The sequence below is a fragment of the Rhinoderma darwinii genome, chromosome 9 (assembly GCF_050947455.1).
Source record: "Rhinoderma darwinii isolate aRhiDar2 chromosome 9, aRhiDar2.hap1, whole genome shotgun sequence".
NCBI lineage: Eukaryota > Metazoa > Chordata > Amphibia > Anura > Rhinodermatidae > Rhinoderma > Rhinoderma darwinii.
Window position 1 is genome coordinate 21,484,488 of NC_134695.1, and position 24,237 is coordinate 21,508,724.

General features: G+C 40.4%; 1 protein-coding gene across 6 annotated transcripts in view; it reads left to right on the top strand.

Moving 5' to 3' along the window:
• The window catches only part of LOC142660646 (uncharacterized), a 228,571-nt gene that overhangs the window by 68,084 nt on the left and 136,250 nt on the right, over positions 1-24,237 (top strand). For 3 of the 6 annotated variants that reach the window (XM_075837339.1, XM_075837342.1, XM_075837340.1), the window contains exons 3-4: positions 20,619-20,692; positions 22,434-22,519. In XM_075837339.1, coding sequence (XP_075693454.1) covers positions 20,627-20,692; positions 22,434-22,519 — 152 coding nt within the window. In that variant the 5' untranslated portion in view covers positions 20,619-20,626. Of the gene's footprint in view, positions 1-20,618; positions 20,693-22,432; positions 22,524-24,237 lie in introns of those variants that run through there. The other 3 variants (XM_075837341.1, XM_075837343.1, XM_075837344.1) reach the window with 2 other exon arrangements.

A 24,237-nucleotide genomic window follows, 5' to 3' on the forward strand; every position in this document is an offset into this window, starting at 1 on the left:
CCCATAATATGCCTTTTTATTATAGGAAAAAAAGGAAAACATTAAAGTACACATTTAGTATCACCGCGTCCATAACAATCCGAACTATAAACTATAATAACTAACTATAAAATATCACGCTATTTTACCCGCACGGTAATCAATGTGAAAAAAATAAATAAAAAAACAATTCCAGAATCGCTGTTTTTGGTCACTACCCTTCGCAAAACAGAATTTAAAAAATTATCTAAAAGTTGCACGTAATCCAAAATGATACCATTTAAAAACTACAACACAAAACACAAGACCTCCCACAGCTTTTTTGACGGAAAAATAAAAAAGTTATGGCTCTCAGAATATGGTGACAGAAAAAATAAACTATTTGAAACAAGTGATTTTGTCTAGTAGACGTTGAAAAACATAAAAAAAACTATAATACATATGGTATCGCCGTAATCGTATTGACCTGCAGAATAAAGTAAATGTCATTTATAGCACACGGTGAATGCCGTAAAAAAATAAAAAACATTGTCAGAATTGCTGGTTTTTGGTCACCTTGCTTGCCAAAAAATGAAATCAAAAGTGATCAAAAAATCGCATGTATGCCAAAATGGTTCCAATGAAAACTACAGATTGTAATGTAACAAATAAGCCCTCGCACGCCCCGTTGGAGAGAAAAAAAAAAAAAGACTATGGCGATGCAAAATGTGCAGAGCGTTCCAGAAGAGGATAACATCTGGCACCATTTATCAGTGCGACACTGGCCACACGTCTGCGGACTATTATTTATTTACTGCATTATTATACCCTCTTATTATGCCCTGATGTACTCCACACAGTTTACATATGCCCCCACATTATACACTGAAATATCAGTAAAACCCCAAACATAACTACCAATCAAAATCTGCGCTCCAAAAGCCAAATGGCGCTCCCTCTCTTCTGAACCCTACAGCGTGCCCAAACAGCAGTTTACGTCCACATATATGGCATTGCCATACCCGGGATAACCTGGTTAACAGTCTGAGGTATTTGTCTTGAGTGGCACGAACTGGGCACTAGATGGCATATTCATGTGGAAAATTGAAATTTTCACTTTGCACTCATTTCTAATAAAACAAACAAACCTGTGGGTCAAAATGCTCACTACACCCCTTAAAAAAATGCTACTGGGGATTGTTTTACTATTTGACCCCAGAGCCCTGCTATTGTGGGCCAATTATGCGAAAATCGCCAAAATAGGCCTCACGTGCGCGTTTGCTCATTCACTCCTAAGCTGTGTCATATGTCCAGGCAAATGATAAATGCCTTGAAGGGTGTAGTTTACAAAATGGGGTCAGTTCTCATGGTTTTCCACTCTACTCTGGTACCTAAGGGAGCTCTGCAAATGTGACATGGCGTCTGTACACCAGTCCAGCAAAATCTGCGCTCTAAAAGCCAAATGGCGCTTCTTCCATTTTGAGCTCTGCTATGTGCCCATACAGCAGTTTTGGGCCACACATTGGGTATTTCCGTACTCTGGAGAAATTGGTTAACACATTGTGTGGTGTTTTTTCTTCTTTTACCCCTTGTGAAAATAAAAAATTGGGAGCAAAACGACATGTTTTTAGAAAAAATTTAATTTTTAATTTTCACTGCCTCATTCTAATAAAATCTGTAAAACACCTGTTGGATCAAAATGCTCACTACACCCCTAGATGAATGCCCTGAGGGGTGTAGTTTACAAAATGGAGTCACTTCCGAGGGGTTTCTACTGTACTGGTACCTCAGGGGCTCTGCAAATGCAACATGGCATCCAAAAACCAGTAGCACTCCTGCCATTCTTAGCCCTACTGGGTGTCCAAACAGCAGTTTATGACCACATATCGGGTAATGCCGTACTCGGGAGAAATTGCTTTACAAATGTTGGGGTGTTTTTTCTCCTTTATTCCTTGTGAAAAAAATACAACATTTTAGTGGAAAGAATGTAGATTTTCATTTTCACTGCCTAATTCCAATAAATTCAGCAACAAAAACAGTGGGGTAAAAATGTTCACTACACCGCTAGATAAATTCCTTGAGGGGTGTAGTTTCTAAAATTGGGTCGTCTTTTGGGTGGTTTCCACTGATTTGATCCCTCAGGGGCTTTGCAAATGTGACATGGTGCCGCAAACCATTCCAGCAAAACTTAACGTCCAAAAGTCAAATGGTGTTCCTACCTTTCTAAGTCCTGCCGTGTGTCCAAACAGCAGTTTATTACCACATATGGGGTATTGCTGTGCTCAGAAGAGTTTGCTTTACAAATGTTGGGGTGCTTTTTCACCCTTATCTCTAGTGTGAAAATGAAAAAATATTCGCTAAAACTACATTTTGTTAGAAAAAATTTTGATTTTCAATTTCTAGGGGTCAAAATGCTAACTATACCCCTAGAAATATTCCTTGAGGGGTGTAGTTTCCAAAATGGTCACTTTTGGGGGGTTTGCACTGTTCTGGTCCCTCCAGGGCGTTGCATGTAAGACATGGCACTGACATGTTGCCTAAAATATCTTCTAAAAAAAAGGAGGCCCCAAAACCCACTAGGTGATACTTTGCTTCAGTCCATTAGCACACTAGGGATATTTCTAAAGACTACAGAATCTGGGCAATAAATAAGTTGCGTTTCTCTGGTGAAACCTTCTGTTAGGGTATGTTCACACGGCCTATTTTCAGATGTAATTCGGGCGTTTTACGCCTCGAATTACGCCTGAAAAAACGCCTCGAATACGCCTACATTCAACTACCCATTGCTTTCAATGCGTTTTACGTGTTCTGTTCCCATGAGCCTTAATTTTACGCGTGTCTGTCAAAATACGGCGCGTAAAATGACGGCTCGTCAAAAGAAGTGCAGGACAATTCTTGGGTCGTTTTTGGAGCCGTTTTTCATAGACTCTATTGAAAATCCCTTGAAAACAGCTCCGTATTTTCAGACGTTTTTTATTAAGCGTGTGAACATACCCTTACAGAAAAAAATTGATTACAAATGAATTTTGGCAAAAAAAAATTAAAATGGTAAATTTCTCCTCTACTTTGCTACATTAGTGACCGCCAATACGCCTTTTCACGGCATCCACTAACGGGCTTTATTCTGATGCATACGCCTTTTCACGGCGCTGCATCAGAATAAATTTGCAGCGCCGTGCGGAGGGATAGCTCTCTGCTCTCAGCTACCGGAGGTAGCTGAGGGTTTCGAGCACTGTCTGGGGACGGTTGTTTGCGGTCCCCAAACCGGCGATCGCCGTTACAGTGATTTGTGAAGTGAAAATGAGTTTTTTAATCTCCTCTCACCATGAATGTTTGGTGAGAGGAGATAAAAAATTGACATGTTAGGCCCCCGCTTCCAGCGATCGTTCCCCCTCTTCCCCCACCCCCCCCAACTACCGGGAAAAAAAAAGAAAATGGCGCACGCATGCTCTGTGAGTGAAAGGCGGGTGTTCTTCCTGTAAAGAGTAACTGATCAGGGACCGTTGTAATTGGTCCCTGATCATATGGTATATCACAGTGACAATAGTCACATATTTACAAAATACGGCACAGGATTTGTGCTGTTTCCCTCCCTCCTCTCACTGTAGTTGATTTGTGAGAAGAGAGACACTACTTTCAAATCTTGTGCTGTTTTACTGTGAAAAACACACCAGATATTCGCCAGTGTTCCTATATTAACAGTAATCACCCCCAGACTACTCGTAATCACCCCCAGATTACCCGTGATATCCGTTTTTTTTATTGCGCCATTATAATAGCAGTTATTAGCTGTGGTTTACCATAAAAAATTTAGGTTTGTTGTTTGTCTTCTAAAAAAAATTAAAAAAGTTATTCGTTATTATTATTTGTGTAGCGAACATGAATCGCAGAAGCTGCTGAATGTTTATTACAGAGCAGGCGAACACCTTGCTGTGCTCCAGAAGTTCAGGCAGCGATACAGACGCTGCATCAGATCAGAAGCAGAACTTGGCTCAGAAAGCGACATAAGTTCTGCTTCTGAAACTGAACCCCCCCAGCCCTATGGTGGTGGACACAGCAGTCACAGTTGAAGCGTCAGGAGCAGGTAACACAGTCCCTCCCGCAATGTGGGATCCTGCAATTGCTTTCTCCACCCAAATGTTGCCATTTATAGCGACTGCAGGCATCAACGCAGATGTCTCAAATTTTACTGCCTATAATTTTTTTAATTTGTTTATACGTAGGTGATCAGGTCCTGGAACGAATTGTCCAGCAGAGAAATATATATGCCAGGCAATTTGTCACCCAAAATCCTAGGTCTTGCTATGCCAGAGCATGGATCCCCACAACAGTTTCTGAAATAAACATCTTGGGGGAATTTCCCTAAACATAGGGATAGTAAAAAAAAACAAAAAAAAAACTATCCGCTCCTACTGGGCTACCAGTGCTATCAGCAGCACCCCTGTTTTTGCAGCCGTTATGGCCCGGACGCAATGAGTCACTAATGCATTTCATGCACTTCTCAGACAATTCCCAAATCCCCCCAAAAAGTGACCCCGGGTATGATCGCCTCAACAAGTTGAGACCCCTTATCTCCCTCCTAAGTGACTAATTTTTACATTTATACACCCCAGTCCAAAAATTAGCGGTAGAGGAGTCTCTTATGTCCTTCAAGGGCCGTCTATCCTTTCACCAATTTAAAAGGTGTGCGAGCGCACAATGGGCTACACCTGTTTTTTTTTTTTTAATTACGAGGGCAGGGACCACCACCTGAATACCTCAGGATGCCCAGAGGATATTGGCATTAGTGGGAAACTTGTCTGTTAACTCATGGTGCCATTCCTACAGAAAGGGTACTATGTGTACACAGACAACTACTACACAAGTGTCCCCCTGTAGAAGTCCCTCCATTCTGCTAATACAGGGTCCTGTGGGACAGTGTGTAAAAATAGAGCCGGCTTCCCTCAGCAACTGTTGTCCAGGCGACTAGTAAGGGGTGCGTCACTCTCATTCGCAAGTGACCAGTTACTTGCTGTCAAGTGGAGTGACAAAAAGGAGGTTTACATGCTAACCACCCTGCATGAGGACACCACAGTGGCTGTGAGAGAGAGGGGAGCTACCGCTGATAAGAGGAAACCGGTCTGCGTAGTGGACTACAATAAGTTCATGGGAGGAGTCTATCTGTCTGACCAGGTTCTACAACCATACCTGGTTAAACGCAAAGCTAGGGCCTGATATAAAAAGGTAGCAATTTGCATCATACAGATGGCTACTTATAATCGTTACGTGCTCTGGACGTTTCCTGGGTCCTATAGTTACCTCCAAGATCAGGAGAAAATTATAGAGCACCTCCTGTTTGACTCCCCTGCACCTGGAGAATCATTTGATTTAGCAAATATCAAAAGGCTCACTGAGCGCCACTTCATTCACCCAGTCCCTGCCTCTGAGAACCAAAGGTACCCCCAAAATCGATGCTGGGTGTGCACTAAATATGGAAGGAGGAGGGATACCAGGTTTTACTTCCCCATGTGCCCTTCAAAACCAGGCCTGTGCAACTTTCCCTGTTTTGAGACCTATCACGCCGTTTTACCTATATTTGAATAATATTTCATGCACTATTGGAAGGATTTATAGTTGGAATTCAACTAGATATATTAATCACTAGATGAATATTGTGAAATACGCATGAAATAACTGGAATACGTATTAAGGTGTCTCAAGGAGTTTACATTTGACATCTATTCAACTACTACAATATATATAACTTAAACATGGCTTGTTTTTAATCACTATATGACCGACAGAATATATATTTGAATGAGTTATTTCTCTTCCAACAAATACTGGAACCGGTTAACATAGGTGTAACTATGCCAACACTACCGAATCCCCAACGCTCTAGGGCTGAAATGGTTGCATTAGTATTCGGGGAACCTGGACACACAGACTTGTCTAGCCCCAACTTAACTAGCAACTTCAAGGAATTGGAGAAACTCTCCTCACATGAAACCAGGTTATGGTGGGATCTCACCACCTTACGAAACTATATATCAAAGAACATGATCCCAAGAGGTCTCAGACTACGAAAAGTGCCAACAAACAGGTACTCAGAAGAATTTACAACTGATTGGAACAAAATTCTATCAGAATGCTCAATTAACCTCATGGTACTCATCACCAAACATGAGGAAATCAAATTGTCCCAAATTCAAAATGACATTTCCAAAATAAAGGAGGAAATAAATTTACACACCAGCTCACCAGATTTTTTGACCTTACAAAGAAGAACAGACGAACACCTTGAACAATTGGAAAAATCGATTGCGGACATCAAAAAATCAAAATTCTTAAGAGATAGTCAAGACTATAACAATGACGAGGTCTATACTTGGAACAAAGTTAGCTACCACAAACGTAGCAACAAGTCCATTCTCAAAAATCGCAACCATCCACGAAGATTTAACTCCAGCTCACACAGGGTGAGTTTTAGCTCCACAGAGCTGGAAACTACGGATGGGGCAGAGGAAGAGTCGGATCAAGATTTCCCTCAGGGTCCACGTAAACTCAGATCCAACTACGATGTTAACCCAGGTCCGTCAAAAAACGGGGGAAGAGGGGGGGCAAGAAACACAAGCACCCCGGAGATCGCACAATCACGGAGATTAAGGAACCACAGATAATCAAACATCTTGATGTGGTGAACCTATCCTCAGTGCCACTTTCCCCCGCACAAACGAAGGTCCTCACATTAGGACTCAACTTTGTACCTAACCAGGACTTTGACATATTTAAAACCCTCTTGGATATAAATAAATTTGTCCGAAAGTTAACGGTCAAAAGGCATTTCTTAACCTCACAGCCTGAAAGTCCAATACAATCTGAGGAGACATCTACCATATCTGATGAAAATCATTATAGGCGACTCATGTTTGTGGAACAACAGACATTACTACATTTAGAAGACCTTGCCGAGGAACACACTGAAGTTGCCATCAGCAACCAGTCAACCAAGTTTGCAACCAAAAATCCTCATTATTATCCAGTACAATCCCGTACAGAGTCCATGGACAGATTCCAATACATCATGGAAAGAGAGTTACACAGAATAAAAGACGGGACAAAAAATAACGCTCCCACCCACAACCTCACCTTGGCAGAAAAACACGCATTAAAATCTCTACAGGACAATGAAGATATTATCATAAAAATGGCAGACAAGGGTGGTTCCATTACCGTCATGGATAAGGACATGTATATTGACCAAATCAACATACTATTAAGTGATACAAACACCTATACCAAATTACAACTAAACCCCACAAAAGTTTTTTCTTTGGAGTTGAAAAAATTATTGGATAAGGGTTTGAATGGGGGTATACTTACCAAGAAACAATATGATTATCTGTTAGTGGAATCTCCCAGAATACCTATACTCCATGCCTTACCCAAGACACATAAGGGTACCAATCCCCCTCCTATGAGACCCATAGTCTCAGGTATAGGGTCGCTCACTGAGAAAACATCCGAATGGCTGGATTCCCTTTTACAGCCATTCGTATCTAGGGTACCGGGTCATTTAAGGGACACCAAGGATGTTCTATCCATCTTCCACAACAAAGTCTGGAAACATAACCACACATGGCTAACTTGTGATGTGGTGTCTTTATATACCAGCATCCCCCATCCAGTTGCCATTACAGCTCTCACTCATCACCTTCACAAATATAGCTCATTTGATGAAACACTACAAAATTTTTTGATAGAAATAACTTATTTCCTAATGACACACAATTATTTCAACTTTGCAGGTACCTTTTACTTACAACAACGTGGGGTGTCTATGGGAGCTAAATTTTCTCCATCTCTGGCAAACTTAGTTATGGCATGGTGGGAAGAGTCCTTTCTTTTTTCCCCCATCAATATGCATGCGGACAAAATCCACTGGTATGGCAGATACATCGATGACCTTCTATTCATTTGGGAGGGAGATGTATCTGCCATTCCTAAATTTCTGGAATTCTTAAATGATAATGATCTCAACTTAAGATTCACCCACTCGTTCAATCAAAATACCATCAATTTTCTTGATATAAAATTTATATCTACTGTAGGCTCCCACATTGATTCAGAAATCTTCCATAAACCCATCTCAGGGAACACTATCCTGCATGCCACTAGTTGCCATCCAAAACATAGCATCACGGCAATACCAGTAGGTGAACTAACACGTGTAAAAAGGAATTGTAGTACAGAGATGGGTTATGCTAAAGAGGAATCTGAGACGTGTCACAAATTACAAGCCAGAGGTTATAAACACTGGATATTAGACAGAGCCAAAAAAATTGTGGGTATCAAGACAAGAGATTCCCTGTTGGAGGTTGATAAAAAAATGGGAGCTACCAAGTTGGTCGGAATTAACTCCAACATGCCGACTTTGGTACTGGAATACAGTGATCAATTCAATTTAATAAAAAAAACAGTGCTAAAATATATTCCTCTCTTGTTTGAAGATTCCAAATTAGAACAAGTTCTGCAAAATGGGTGTAGAGTGGTATCCCGTAGAGCAACCACCCTTGGTAACAAACTGTCCCCGTCACTTCTGACATGTAGTGACACTAAACCTACTTGGTTAACACACAAGGGCTTTTTTAAATGTGGAACACACCCCTGCAAAACATGCAACATGTCCAAAACCATTAAACATTTTTCTAATTCCAAAGAGGACACTAAGTTTCAAGTTAAATCATATATCAACAGCAACAGTACGAACGTGGTTTATATTATTGAATGCACCATATGCAAATTAAAATACGTGGGATGTACAACAAGGAAATTTAAAATACGCATACTAGAACATCTGGGTTATATAAGAAATCCCAATATAACCAACATATCTAACGCTGCCAGACATTTTATATCTTGTCACAACAGAAATATAGACTCTTTTAGTACATATGCAATAGAGAAAATCAGGGGTACAACAAGGGGAGGGGACCTCAAACATCTTCTTTTGACCAGGGAGGCTTTCTGGATATACAATTTACAGACACGTTTCCCTGCAGGCTTGAATCTTAAAAAAGAGCTCATGTTTTACTATTAAACATGTACATAAAACGTATCAGACGAAATTTCACACAATTTCGTTTAGATATTGAGTACATTACGAGAGGTCACAAACTAGTATGGATCACACTCATCCAATGCATATAATTTTGGCAGTTAGGATCAGGATATAGATCAAACATCCTTGAACTATTGTTTAACAGGATATATAAATTAATTCCCAGAAAATTAGGGGAATAATCCAAGGTTTATGGGACTTAACGAATTTATCGGTTAGCTCATATATTTTCTAGAACATTCTTGCAACAATTGTTCAATATAACCGGAGGATTTGAGGTAACCGCCTATTTACACCAAGAACATATATTTATCTCGATATGGCGAATTTTGCACTCGAAGAATTTTCGTATATATACGCTCTATATTTTTTCTAAAAATACCTATAATATCTAGTTTCATAGTAAGTTTACAAATTCAAAAATAATATAAAAATGTAGAGTGGAATTGTACTCACTGTTCATATGGGGCGTTTGTCGGACCGCTTCTCGGGTTGTTCAAGGCGGGGCTGTGTCCTCAAGTAGCTTTGATGAAGCAAGCCCACTGTCCAGCTAGTGCTGTGCCATATATGTAAAAGGCTGGCGGAGGCGATGGGGGTTTATGCACGGACCATTATGGCAGGTTCTATTCCTATGTATTTGAACACTAGTTCAGTTTTCATACTAAGTACAAATCTCTAAAGAATAACAATAACGAAAATACGAGGAACTCTGAGAACCATATATATTTACATCCAAAATATGTTCCAGTAAGATATCAAGAACATACTTTTACGACTTAGTCTACAAACATACGGAATAAAATACATTAATATGATACTTTCATTTATACGAAACTATGCATGTTTGATTCCCTTAATACAACATACATATACCTATAAGAGGAACATGATTTTTTATACTTCATACATACGCATACATGTTGAATTCCTAAACTCTAAGTCTAATTGGTCATAGTGGTAGGGAAATTATTTTCTTCCCTTATCAATTTTATCTTTAATGACATTTGCCACCATAATGTTTGGTTTATACATTCAGATTTTATGTTGTAATTGTTTATACCTCTATGTGTTTGAGATACAAGAGAAGCCAGATTACCAGATCACGATCTGTAAATGTCTTTTTCACATCTGTATTTGTTTTTATCCTTAATTTGTTAGTTGTATATTTGTTATATTCCATTTATGTTTGCCCCTTTTATGCTTAGTCTACATTTTCTTTCCGCTGACTATTCCAATAGTTAATCCGGATTCGCATTTTTAATTAAATTAGTATCAAAAGATCCAAGGTTCGATAAGTACAATCCGAGAAACAAAAGTAGTATAACAGTGCTTCAGTTTGCACAAATTTTGTTGATACTCAGAGCCAACTCACCGTGCTACATAAAGTAACATAAAGGCACTCCTCCCATTTTCAATACATGGGTTAAATTCTCCACCTGCGGAATTAAGTATCAATCATTGTCAGCCTATGCTGACTTCTGAACGGCAGATCGCTTTGTATATCAAGTAGACACAGCATTGGGGGCACTCATATTCTTTTTGCCATGATTAAGAGCAACACGCTTGCTCGAAACGCGTAGGCCAAGGCCATCTAGCCCGCTATATATATATACACCTTGAGACTGCGTCTCCATGCAATTTTTAAACCATTTTCCACAATAAACTTGGGAACAGATTTCCTTTTTAACGAAACACAGCGCTGGATTGTTTCCTTCTTTTTCCTAAAAATAGAGTCGGCTTCCCTCAGCAACTGTTGTCCAGGCGACTAGTAAGGGGTGCGTCACTCTCATTCGCAAGTGACCAGTTACTTGCTGTCAAGTGGAGTGACAAAAAGGAGGTTTACATGCTAACCACCCTGCATGAGGACACCACAGTGGCTGTGAGAGAGAGGGGAGCTACCGCTGATAAGAGGAAACCGGTCTGCGTAGTGGACTACAATAAGTTCATGGGAGGAGTCGATCTGTCTGACCAGGTTCTACAACCATACCTGGTTAAACGCAAAGCTAGGGCCTGATATAAAAAGGTAGCAATTTGCATCATACAGATGGCTACTTATAATCGTTACGTGCTCTGGACGTTTCCTGGGTCCTATAGTTACCTCCAAGATCAGGAGAAAATTATAGAGCACCTCCTGTTTGACTCCCCTGCACCTGGAGAATCCTTTGATTTAGCAAATATCAAAAGGCTCACTGAGCGCCACTTCATTCACCCAGTCCCTGCCTCTGAGAACCAAAGGTACCCCCAAAATCGATGCTGGGTGTGCACTAAATATGGAAGGAGGAGGGATACCAGGTTTTACTTCCCCATGTGCCCTTCAAAACCAGGCCTGTGCAACTTTCCCTGTTTTGAGACCTATCACGCCGTTTCTAATTATTAATTTTATATATAATTAGGGGAAAACCAAAAAGGGTGGGGGAATTCCTTTTAGGGAGTCCATTTCATCTATTCATATTTTTTGTTTAGTTTCTGGACTTTCCAAGGGAGGGAGGGATTCTGATGGGGAGGTAGTAACGTGTATTTATTTCAGACTGTAAGGGCAGATTCAGATGAACGTTGCGTTTTTGCGCGCGCAAACAACGCTGCGTTTTGCGCGCGCAAAAAACATTTGACAGCTGCATGTGTCATCGGTGTATGATGTGGGGCTGCGTGATTTTCGCGCAGCCGCTATCATAGAGATGAGGCTAGTCGACGCCCGTCACTGTCCAAGGTGCTGAAAGAGCTAACTGATCGGCAGTAACTCTTTCATCACCCTCGACCGTGAATGCAGAACACAATATCGAGAAAACTGTTAAAAAAAAAAGAAAAAGTTTGTACTTACCGAGAACTTCCCGGCCGTTGGCTTGGTGACGCGCCTCTCTTGACATCGGGCCCCACCTCCCTGGATGATGCGGCGGTCCATGTTACCGCTGCAGCCTGTGCTTGGCCTGTGATTGGCTGGAGCTGTCACTTGGACTGAATTGTCATCCCGGGAGGTCAGACTGGAGGAAGAAGCCGGGAGTTATCGGTAAGTCAGAACTTCGTTTTTTTTTACAGGTTCATGTTTATTGGGATTGGTAGTCACTGTCCATGGGGCTGAAACAGTTTAACTCTTTCAGCACCCTGGACAGTGACTATCTCCTGACGTCGCGTACCAGAATTTTTTTTGCCGAGTTCGGCCGAACCTGGTGAAGTTCGGTTCGATTGTCCGGGTTCGCTCATCTCAAAGACACTCCATTTGGATGTTTGGAAACAAAGCACGTGGTGCTTTTCTGGTTACATTCATCCTTTTGACAGCTGGTGCGCTGTTTCAGTCGGTTCGCACGGAAGTGCTTCCGTGCGACCTGCGTGGTTTTCACGCACCCATTGACTTCAATGGGTGCGTGATGCGTGAAATACGCGGAGATATTGAACCTGTCGCGTTTTGTACGCAGCGAACAAACGCTGCGCACAAATCACGCACTGTTTGAACTGCCCCATTGATTTCTATAGGGCTGTGCGTGGCGCGCGAAAAATACGCGGCCTGCACGCACGAAAATCACGCTCGTGTGAATCCCCCCTAAAACAAATTTTACTCCTTATGATTTTTTATACAAATCTTGGACAATTATATCCTTTACTTGATCACTCACAAATGAATACAGTTTATTGTGCAGGAGCCCACATCTGACTATTCTGAACATGGACTCCCACAAGTGTTCTTGAATAAAAAATAAAAGTGGGCATTGCATTTATTAGTAGATAAATCCAACACGTGCGGTCCATACCACCCCTGAATTAGTGGAAGTCGTGCATTTTAGCAATGATTACAAGAATAAATTTAGGATGTATCTACTTTTTCTTTTGACTCTGTCTTGCCAGATACAGCTGTTACATTCATATTTCTGTACCGTGATATAGGCATGATTTTTTTTTCTTTTTTTTGGAGGATATAAATTTATTTGCACCCTCAATCAGAGCCCAGACCAGATCCCTAAATTAATTCAAACCCCAGTCCAGACTGCTGTTTTCTTACTGCTCTCGCCTCTTCCCTCTTCACTTCCAGGGGCGCCTTTTCAATACTGGGCACCTGCACCTCATACTCCCGGCTTGTGCAGTGACTCCTATAACGTCCTGACGCTAGCATCAGAAACCTGTATGCACCGCCGCGCACAAAGTCATTGATGCTGGCCAGTGTGGGGAAGTGAACTGGCCCTACAGTCTAACGGGGCCCGCTCCTTTCTCCAAAATAACTGCTTGGGCAAATTTTATATGGACCATGGTGACCGCCACCATGGTCCATATAAATGGCCCCTTTTTTAATGTCTGTGGCTGGCCCCTGACCGGAGTACGTGCCGTACTGCCCTGATGGCGGCCCTGACTGTATGGCTATACAGTGGCATACATCGCTGGTATACGTTGGGGAATACTCCCGATTTTATACCTCCGACGTATAGCCCCAACTCAATGTGTACAGAGCCCTAATGCTATGGTTTTATCTATGTTTCTCTCTGCTGATATTCTTTATCTGACATTTTGGAGTTGCAGGCTACATTGCGCCAAATCGGGGTTGTAGTCAGGGATGTAATCTTCTGTTGATGCAAGTTTAAGTATTCCTCCTCGGAACTGCTGTATATGGTCATTGGCTTGTAGTGTGTGTTTGCCAATGAAACAAAGGGCAATGTTAATATTCATAAAGTTTTTGTCGGCTACAGATTCTACCATAGCTGTATTGGAAATCCACTGAAAATTAACTAAAGACTGAACAAAAAAATTTTTTCTTGATGTTCTGGTGAATAACCTGAATAGGAATAATGTTATACTGTATATAAAAGGGTTGTTTCACGACGACAACACCTGTCTGTATGCCCTATAAGGGTACATGGAAATTATTTGTGGCATTTAAATAATCTGTCTTATAATGCTACATTCCCCTGCATCGGTCACCAGGGGAAAGGGAAACTGTTTTTTAAAAAATAATAATTCTCTCATGAAAAGACAGTAAATGGTCTTTATTGGTTTTATTTACTGATGATGCAGAATCTTGATTTGCGAAGTCTGACTCTGCAATGCTGGCCACAATCTCATGGGTAACTGGAACAATTGTCTGATTTTCCACAATGCTGATCCAGTGTCTGTGCTCCCTTCTGTCCGCACTTTTGCTATATACTTACATTAGCTGCTTGGTGACCAGTCTTTGTCGCTACCCCCTTAGTTGGAAGAGAAGAATATGACTACTATTATGACTCTAGACAGAGCCCCACTTTTCATGTCGTCTTTCAGTCAAATGGGTAAAATCAGAGTGGATAGAGTGGTAAAGTAAGGCTTTCTGGCCTAGTTCAGCCTTACCCCCTTAGGGGACCAGACAGTTTTGGTCAAAGGCATTTGTCATGGTTGCATCTCGGTATTCTGAAAGTCATAGTTTTTCTATTTTTACTCCAACATACTGTATGTATATGAGGCTAACTTGTACATGTACGATACAACTTATACCCGTTAGGTACCATTTTAGGTACTATTTTTTTTAATAGAGTTTTTTTTGTTTATTGATATTTGTTTGTAGATTGTAATATAGCAGTACATACATATGATAGTATATTACATTGTCTATGGTTAAATACACATAAGTATGCCCAAAACAACTGGCACTACTAAAAGCCGTCCCAAGGGTCCTTCATCCGCAATAAAATGGGTGGAAAAAGGTACTTTTCACCCAAGACCGAAATGTCAAATTTCCCCCTTTCAGTGGTTTTTAACCCCTTCCCGACATCCGCCGTATATATACGGCGCTGTCGGGTGGTGCTTCCCGCAAAGCGCCGTATTTGTACGGCGCAGTGATGGTGCGGGCTCAGGAGCAGAGCCAGCACCATCACCGCGGGGTGACAGCTGTATTATACAGCTGGCACCCTCCTGTAACTGCCAGGACCGGAGCTATTCTCCGATCCGGCAGATTAACCCCTCAGATGCTGCGCTCAATAGATCGGCAACCCAGTGAGGCAATCGCTAGGTTGCTGTGGCAATCGGACGCCAGAAAATGGAGTCAGAGTCTGCCTTGTACGGGAGCCGATGAGGACCCGCCTGCGGCGTGTACTCATAGGCTTGCTGTCAGTGAATAACTGACAGCGCTAATACACTGCACTACATATGTAGTGCAGTGTATTAGAGTAGCGATCGGGGCATCAGGCCCTCATGTCCCCTAGTGGGACAAGTAAAAAAAGTGAAAAAAAGTTAATAAAAATGTGGTAAAACAATAAAAACACACACATTTCAAATAAAAATAAAGCTAAACTGACTTTTTCCCATAGTAAGTCTTTTATTCTGGGAAAAACCGTAAAAATCAAAAAAACTATACATAATTGGTATCGCCGCGTCCGTAACGACCCAAACTACAAAACAATTATGTAATTTATCCCGCATGGTGAACGCCGTAAAAAAAAAACATGAAAAACAACGCCAGAATCTTTGTTTTTAGGTCACATCTCCTTCCAAAAAATGCTATAAAAAGTGATCAAAAAGTCACATTTACTCCAAAATAGTACTAATAAAAAATGACAATCCGTCCCGCAAAAAATAATCCCTGACACCGCTTTGTGCACGCAAAAATAATAAAGTTATGGGTCTTAGAATGTCGACACAGAAAACAAATGATTTTATAAAAAAAGTGATTTTGTTGTGCAAAAGCTGCAATACATAAAAAAAACTATATAAATTTGGTATCGCCGTAATCGTATCGACCCGCAGAATAAAGCTAACATGTAATTTAGGGCACACTGTGGATGCCGATAAAAAAACCAATAAAAAACTATTCCAGAATTGCTTGTTTTTGGTAATTTCCTTTACCAAAAAATGAAATAAAAAGTGATCAAAAAGTCGTATGTGTTCTAAAATGGTACCAATAAAATCTAAAGCCCGTCTCGCAAAAAACAAGCCCGCGCACCGCTCAATCAACTGAAAAATAAAAACGTTATGGCACTAGTAATGCGGTGATGAAAAACATCTCAATGCGCAGGCCGGAGGGGAACATTCCTTCAGATTCAGGACCCTAGTATTTAGGAACTAGGAAAGGGAAGGGACATAGCACATCCGCTGGAAGCGAGGGCACCCGTATTATACCAGTGCAAAACTTTCCCAGTAATATTTCCCAAACTACGAAGGAGAAAAAGTCCCCAAAAGGTGCAGAGTGTTACAAAAGGGGGATAAGAAAGAAAACCGTTTATCAGTGTGACGCCGGCCTGTGCATAACGGATCGCTTCACAGCGTAACACACATCTATGGATAATTGTATTATTTACCCCATTATTATACCCTCTTATTATGCCCTGATATACTCCGCACAGATTACATATGCCCCCACATTATAAACGGAAATACCAGCAAAACCCCAAACAGAACTGTTACCAAGCAAAATCCATGCTCAAAATGGCGGTCTTTCCCTTCTTAGCCCTACAGCGTGCCCAAACAGCAATTTATGGCCACAAGTAAGGCATTACCATACCCGGGAGAACCCGCTTAACAATTTATGGGGTAAGATTCTCTAGGGGCACAACATCTTGTGCGGTGAATGGGCAGATCAGTGGAGAAATTGCAATTTTCACTTTGCACAATCCACTGCGTATTCATTTCTGAAAAACACCTGTGGTGTCTAAATTCTCACTACATCCCTTGATAAATGCCTTTAGGGGTGTAGTTTCTAAAACGGGGTCACTTTAGTTTGGTACATCAGTGGTTTTGCAAATGCAACATGGCGTCCGCAAACCATTCCAGCAAAATCTACGCTCCAAAAGATAAATACCGCTCCTTTTCTTCTGAATGCTCCCATATACGTAAACAGCCGATTATAACCACATATGGGGCGTTACTGTACTCGGGAGAAATTACTTTACAAATGTTGGGGTGCTTTTTCTTCTCTATTCCTTGCAAAAATGAAAAATGTGTATCTAAAACTACATCTTGTCGGAAAAAAAAATTATTTTTCATTTTCATGGCTTAATTCTAATTCAGCAAAAAACCTTTGGGATCAAAATTTTCACTATACCCCTAGATGATTCCTCAGGGGGTGCAGTTTCCCAAATGGAATCACTTTTGGGGTGTTTCCACTGTACTAGTACTACAGGGGCTCAGCAAATATGACATGACACCCAGAAACCATTCCAAAATCCAAATGGTGCTCCTTCCATTCTGAGCCCTACCGTGTGTCCAAACAGATGTTTGTGACCACATGTGGGGTATTGTTTTACTCGGGAGAAGTTGCTTTACAAATGTTGCGGTGCTTTTTCTCCTTCAGTCCTTGTGGAAATGAAAAAAAAATGCCTAAACCTACATGTAGATTTTCATTTTTACGGCCTACTTACAATAAGTTCTGTAAAAAAAACTGGCTGGTCAAAATGCTTGCTACACCCCTAGATAATTTCCTCATGGGGTGTAGTTTCCAAAATGGGGTCACTTGTTGGGGGTTTCCACTGTTTTGTCACCTCAGGGGCTTTGCAAATGCGACATGGCCTCCGCAAACCATTCCTGCTAAATTTGAGCTCCAAGAGCCAAATGGCGCACTTTCCATTCTAAGCCCTGCCGTGTGTCCAAACAATCGTTTATTACCACATGTGGGGTATTGTTTTACTCGGGAGAAATTGCTCTACAAATGTTGTGGTGCTTTTTCTACTTTAGTTCTCTTGGAAATGAAAAAAAATTAGCTAAACCTACATTTTATTTGAAAAAATGTAGATTTTCATTTTCATGACCTAGTTCCAAAAATTTTTGCAAAAAAACTGGCCGGTCAAAATGCTTGCTACACCCCTAGATAAATTCCTCGAGGGGTATAGTTTCCAAAATGGGGTCACTTGTTGGGGGTTTCCACTGTTTTGTCACCTCAGGGGCTTTGCAAATGCGACATGGCCTCCGCAAACCATTCCTGCTAAATTTGAGCTCCAAGAGCCAAATGGCGCACTTTCCATTCTAAGCCCTGCCGTGTGTCCAAACAATCGTTTATTACCACATGTGGGGTATTGTTTTACTCGGGAGAAATTGCTCTACAAATGTTGTGGTGCTTTTTCTACTTTAGTTCTTTTGGAAATGAAAAAAAATTAGCTAAACCTACATTTTATTTGAAAAAATGTAGATTTTCATTTTCATGGCCTAGTTCCAAAAATTTTTGCAAAAAAACTGGCCGGTCAAAATGCTTGCTACACCCCTAGATAAATTCCTCGAGGGGTGTAGTTTCCAAAATGGAGTCACTTTTGGGGGGTTTCCACTGTTTTAGTTCCACTAGACCTGTTCAAAGCGGACATGGTGCCTAAAATATATTCTAATAAAAAGGAGGCCCAAAATCCACCAGGTGCTCCTTTGCTTCTGAGGCCGGTGTTTCAGTCCAGTAGCACACTAGGGCCATATGTGGGATATTTCCTAAAACTGCAGAACCTGGGCAATAAATATTGAGTTGCATTTCTTGGGTAAAACATTCTGTGGTACAAAAAAAATGGATTCAAAATGAATTTCTGGAAAAAAATAATGAACTTTGTAAATTTCACCTCTACTTTGCTTTAATTCCTGCGCAATGTCTAAAGGGTTAAGAAACTTTCTAAATGCTGTTTTGAATACTTTGATGGGTGCAGTTTTTAAAATGGGGTGACTTATTGGGGGTTTCTAATATCTAAGGACCTCAAAGCCACTTCACAACTGAACTGGCCCCTGTAAAAATAGCATTTTGAAATTTTCTTGAAAATGTGAGAAATTGCTGCTAAAGTTCTAAGCCTTGTAACGTCCTAGAAAAATAAAATGATGATCAAAATACGATGCCAATATAAAGTAGACATATGGGGGATGTTAGTTAGCAAAATTTTTGTGTGGTATAACTGCCTGTCTTACAAGCAGGTACATTTAAATTGAGAAAAATGCTAATTTTTGCAATTTTTCGCTAAATTTTGGTGTTTTTCACAATTAAAGAGGCTCTGTCACCAGATTTTGCAACCCCTATCTGCTATTGCAGCAGATAGGCGCTGCAATGTAGATTACAGTAACGTTTTTATTTTAAAAAAACGAGCATTTTTGGCCAAGTTATGACCATTTTTGTAGTTATGCAAATGAGGCTTGCAAAAGTCCAAGTGGGTGTGTTTAAAAGTACAAGTCCAAGTGGGTGTGTATTATGTGCGTACATCGGGGCGTTTTTAATACTTTTACTAGCTGGGCGCTTTGAAGAGAAGTAACATCCTCTTCTCTTCAGAACGCCCAGCTTGTGACAGTGCAGATCTGTGACGTCACTCACAGGTCCTGCATCGTGACGGCCACATCGGCACCAGAGGCTACAGTTGATTCTGCAGCAGCATCAGCGTTTGCAGGTAAGTCGATCTTACCTGCAAACGCTGATGCTGCTGCAGAATCAACTGTAGCCTCTGCTGCCGATGTGGCCGTCACGATGCAGGACCTGTGAGTGACGTCACAGATCTGCACTGTCACAAGCTGGGCGTTCTGAAGAGAAGAGGATGTTACTTCTCTTCAAAGCGCCCAGCTAGTAAAAGTATTAAAAACGCCCCGATGTACGCACATAATACACACCCACTTGGACTTGTACTTTTAAACACACCCACTTGGACTTTTGCAAGCCTCATTTGCATAACTACAAAAATGGTCATAACTTGGCCAAAAATGCTCGTTTTTTTAAAATAAAAACGTTACTGTAATCTACATTGCAGCGCCTATCTGCTGCAATAGCAGATAGGGGTTGCAAAATCTGGTGACAGAGCCTCTTTAAATACTGAATGTATCGGGCAAATTTTGCCAGTAACATAAAGTCCAATGTGTCACGAGAAAACAATCTCAGAATCGCTTGGATAGGTAAAAGCATTCCGGAGTTATTACCACATAAAGTGAAACATGTCAGATTTGAAAAATGAGGCTCTGTCAGGAAGGTCAAAAGTGGCCAAAGAGGGAAGGGGTTAAAGTGATCATTCAAGACACCTCTCACTTTCAGTGGCCTCATGCACTTCGTGTCAGTCCCGTCAACATCTCCCATTCAAGTATCCAGTACAATTTCACGTGCTACCTTTCCATATAGCACATATTGTACAGTTTTCACATGAGAACTACTTACATGACTGATCTCCACAGGCCAGGACTTCATGCTACTGGCCTGTGCATTATATACAGCAATCATTGAGCAAAATTTAGTAAAACTTTCCCCCAGTGCTGTGCTAAAAACAATGACCGGTCAGACATGGCGTTGTTTTCTTCCACTTTTCTAGGTAGAAATTAGATCCTGTCCTCTTTTTCCTGAGACATTTGTATGCATGGCCAAGGAACTTCATAAATTTGGAAAAATGGCATTCATTCATGATGAATCTGGCCCATTATTTCCTTGTTGATGAAGAAAACCACTGGTTGGCATGTTTCAAAGAGACTTCTTGTCCATTGAAGAGCTGCCCCCACCTTGTCCTCTTGCCCCGTGTCACGGCCCAGGTGAGCAAGTTTATTATGTGATCATTTTTTTTGCTTATCTAGCCTATAGTTTACTAATAGAATATGGGGTAGTATTATCTGTAATTAGATAAACTGGTGCTTCATCTAATGTTTGTACAGTGTGGAGTGATAACAATATGTTAATTCTTGTTTTCAGGCTCTGACATGAAGAAAGACATTGAGGCGTTAATAGCACTGGAAAGAGCTGAAATTATCAGCAAATATGAGCGGGTATGTGCATGTCTTTTCTAGACACATGAAACTAGACAGTGGTGGTAATCCCAGGGCTACTAGCTACTGGAGCACTACTGTTTTACTAGTGTTTTGTGTTGGTTTTTTTAATTGTTTTTTTTACTGCAAAATAATGTGCACAAAGGCATTTTATTTGGTTATCTGTTATATCAGCATTTACTTATGTAGATTGGTACCTGACACTCTTTTGAATTGCTTATCGTGGGACAGATCAAGATAAAGGGCCCCCCTAAAAGCATTCAATTTTTATCGTGTTGGCTAAATAAGGTATATTTTATGCAATATTTTTTATGTTTTCTAGCAATGATCACTGCCTGTTTCAAAATGCTCACCACTGTGTATACACCAATGCACTAGGCACTTTGCTATGGGTTTTTGAATATGTCTGAATGTTTTAAAATGCTGAAGTTATTGATAAAGCTTTACATTATTGAATGGGTTGCATTCTTGTGAAGTGATACACCATACAGTCTAAATAATATGCCAACAGCTCCCAGAGGAGTGACTGATTTTTGTTTATCCAGTTCAGGACCGGGCTTTTTTGAGTCTTGAGGACCAGACACCGTTTAGCCATTTTTAGCACACAATCGTTAAACGGCTTTAACTTTTTTATTTGTTGGGTTAGCGACATGATTTTTGCGATGTTTTTTTTCCGTAGACCATGCATGTTTCTTTTTTTATATATACATCCTTTTTGCTATTTTAGAGTTTTTAGGCATAAAGTTTGAAAATAGTACAAAAAATGCCTAGCTTAGCTATTGTTTTCTGGTAATAGCATAGTTTTACCCTAAAATAGACCTTTTATTTGTGATCGTCCTTGTCTACCGTAAATTTGAATATATAACATGTCTATTTTAGGGTAATTGGGTCATGGCTAGTGTTACGACAATGATTGGGTGGGGAAAGTTTTTTTGGGGGTGGGTATTTTGTGTGTATTTATGATTACATTTTTTTGCACTTTACTTTTATTTTTTTATTACTATGGTCTGTCCCTCAAAGGTCAGAAAAGACCTTTGAGGGTCTTTATTTTTTTTTAACTTCTTTTACACCATGTTTTTCCACTGCAACTGGGGCTGAACAGGGGCAGCCCCAGGTACAGGGGAAATCAGTCCTCTTATAGTGACTATTGTCACTAATAGGGCTGTGCTGGGTCTATTTGGACCCAGGAGCAGTCTGCCACTAACGGCATCCTGTAGATCATTTGACCAGTCACATGAACACCGGGAATAATAGGCAGCGGCCCGGGTTTTGAGGACCCCGACCGCCGGCCGTAAATTCACAGCCGGCGGTCGGGAACAGGTTAAAATAAGAAAATATTTTATGCGTATGTGTGTCATCTTTTGCAAATGATTGTTTTTTAAGTTCCAATGCATCTAAAATAAAATAAAAAATGAAGCAACTTTGCAAATAGACTTTATTAAAAATATCCTACTGTTTATTGCATGTAGTTGCTATGTATACCTGTGTGTCTCTATGGTTCCAGACTACAAACAAATCCTGTGTAGTCTGATCCTGCAGTCATTTTCTCAGGGAGACACATGAGTGAAGCATTAAACTACAAAGGATTTGTTATATATATATATATATATATATATGTATGTGTGTGTGTGTGTATATATATATATATATATATATATATATATATATATATATATATATATATATATATATATATATATATATATATATATATATATCCTTTTCTCCATTCTTTTTAAAGGAAAGGCAGTCGGGAGCTGATATTGACCCATGGGAAGATGCAGACTTTGCACTATACAAAGTTACTGACAGATTTGGATTCTTACAGTAAGTACAACCCAATAGTTTAATGGCATTTTCCCCACACCTGTTTAGATCCGCCTTATTGCAATTTATAACTTATAATAGCTGTCCGAACAGTAAGTCTGCTCAATTTGATTTATGCAAAGCAAGACAGGCATGCATTAAAAAGTTTTTAGTTTTTTTTGTGTGACACCAATTTTAAAAGTGCTTTCTTGCACATCTGAATATATTCTTTGTATATTTTTGCCATGCAAATCTATTATATCTCACAGCCTAGCTATTACTATAACTGAAAGTAAAGAGAGAATGTATATTGACTTTCTATGGCTCGAGTCGAATATAAATAAACATATGAAAATACAACTCGCCATCAAGTCCAGCAAAGGCACCCTTCACTTCACGTTTATTCCCTACGTTTAGTACGTTTATTCCCTCTGTCGGACTAGTATGCATCCGTATACTATGGTATAGCTTAGTAAACGACGCTATTGCGTTCCGCAGGATGACGCAAAAGAAGTATACCACATGGTATACATTTTTTTTTAACAGACTATGGGTGTGGTATGCCACTGTAGGGCGTACGTCACAAGCATCCATTTGACGTATACGTCATGGACTTTTTAATAGTTTTTCATAACATATCCATTAAACGGATACCGTATTAGCATAAGGGTGATGGATGCTTGTGACAGATGCCTAACCATGTCATCCATCACCCATGGACTCTAATGGTGGTCGTTTCACATATTTCATGAACTCTCATGACCCCAGTTCATGACTGATACCATTAGAGCTTATGCTGACGGTGAATGTTAGGGCATCCGCCACAAACTTCATTTAATGTATAAGTCAGGAGCTTTTCTCGGCGTATACGTCAAATATAGGGAAATAAACGCAATGTAAAGGTGGCCAAAAATAAAAGATTTACAAAATAATTCAGTGCCGAAATAGAAGTCTATGCAAAAGCAATGAGCAGAAATGTATTTATATTATTATAGTTATAGTACATCAAATAGAATTCACCCAAATAAAGCATTACACATATTAAAGAAGCACTCCACTTAATTTTTTTATTGCACCCTCCATTTGTGCATTGGTGTTTCAGTGGGGTGCTATGTGTAGAAGTACTTACTGATCCCCACATCTTGTAGTTTTTCGGGTCCAGCGCCGCTCACGTGATCTTCATTCTGACCTGGTCTGGAATTGCTACTGTTCAGAAAACCGGAAGTAAAGCTCTCAATGCATTCATATGGAGCCTCGTTCTGGCTCCCATAGGAATGCATTGAGAGCCTGAGTTCCGGTTTATTCAAAAGCACAGCGACTCCAGACAAGTCAGAGGGAAGATCACATGAGCGCTGCTGGACCCGAAAAAGACAAGATGCGAGGATCAGTAAATATTTTTGCACACAGCACTCCACTGAAACACCAATGTACAAATGGAGGGTGCAATAAAAAAATAAAGTGAAGTGCTTCGTTATGTAAATAAAATCCAATAAACCTAACCCATATGAGCTTTTCAGTAACAGAAAATGCCTGCAGTTATATGTTTAGGCCAATCTTACCCCACTTTAATTTTTTTTTATTTTTTTCAACCGGCTTTTCCTCACTACACGGGGGCTATAGCTCAGCACTGCAGCTGTGGACTACTAGCCCAGTCATGCTCACAGTATTTAGAATGGTGAGCATTTGGAAGGCTTTTAAAGGGAAGGTGTCATGATTTTTTTATTATTATATTGCTTTTA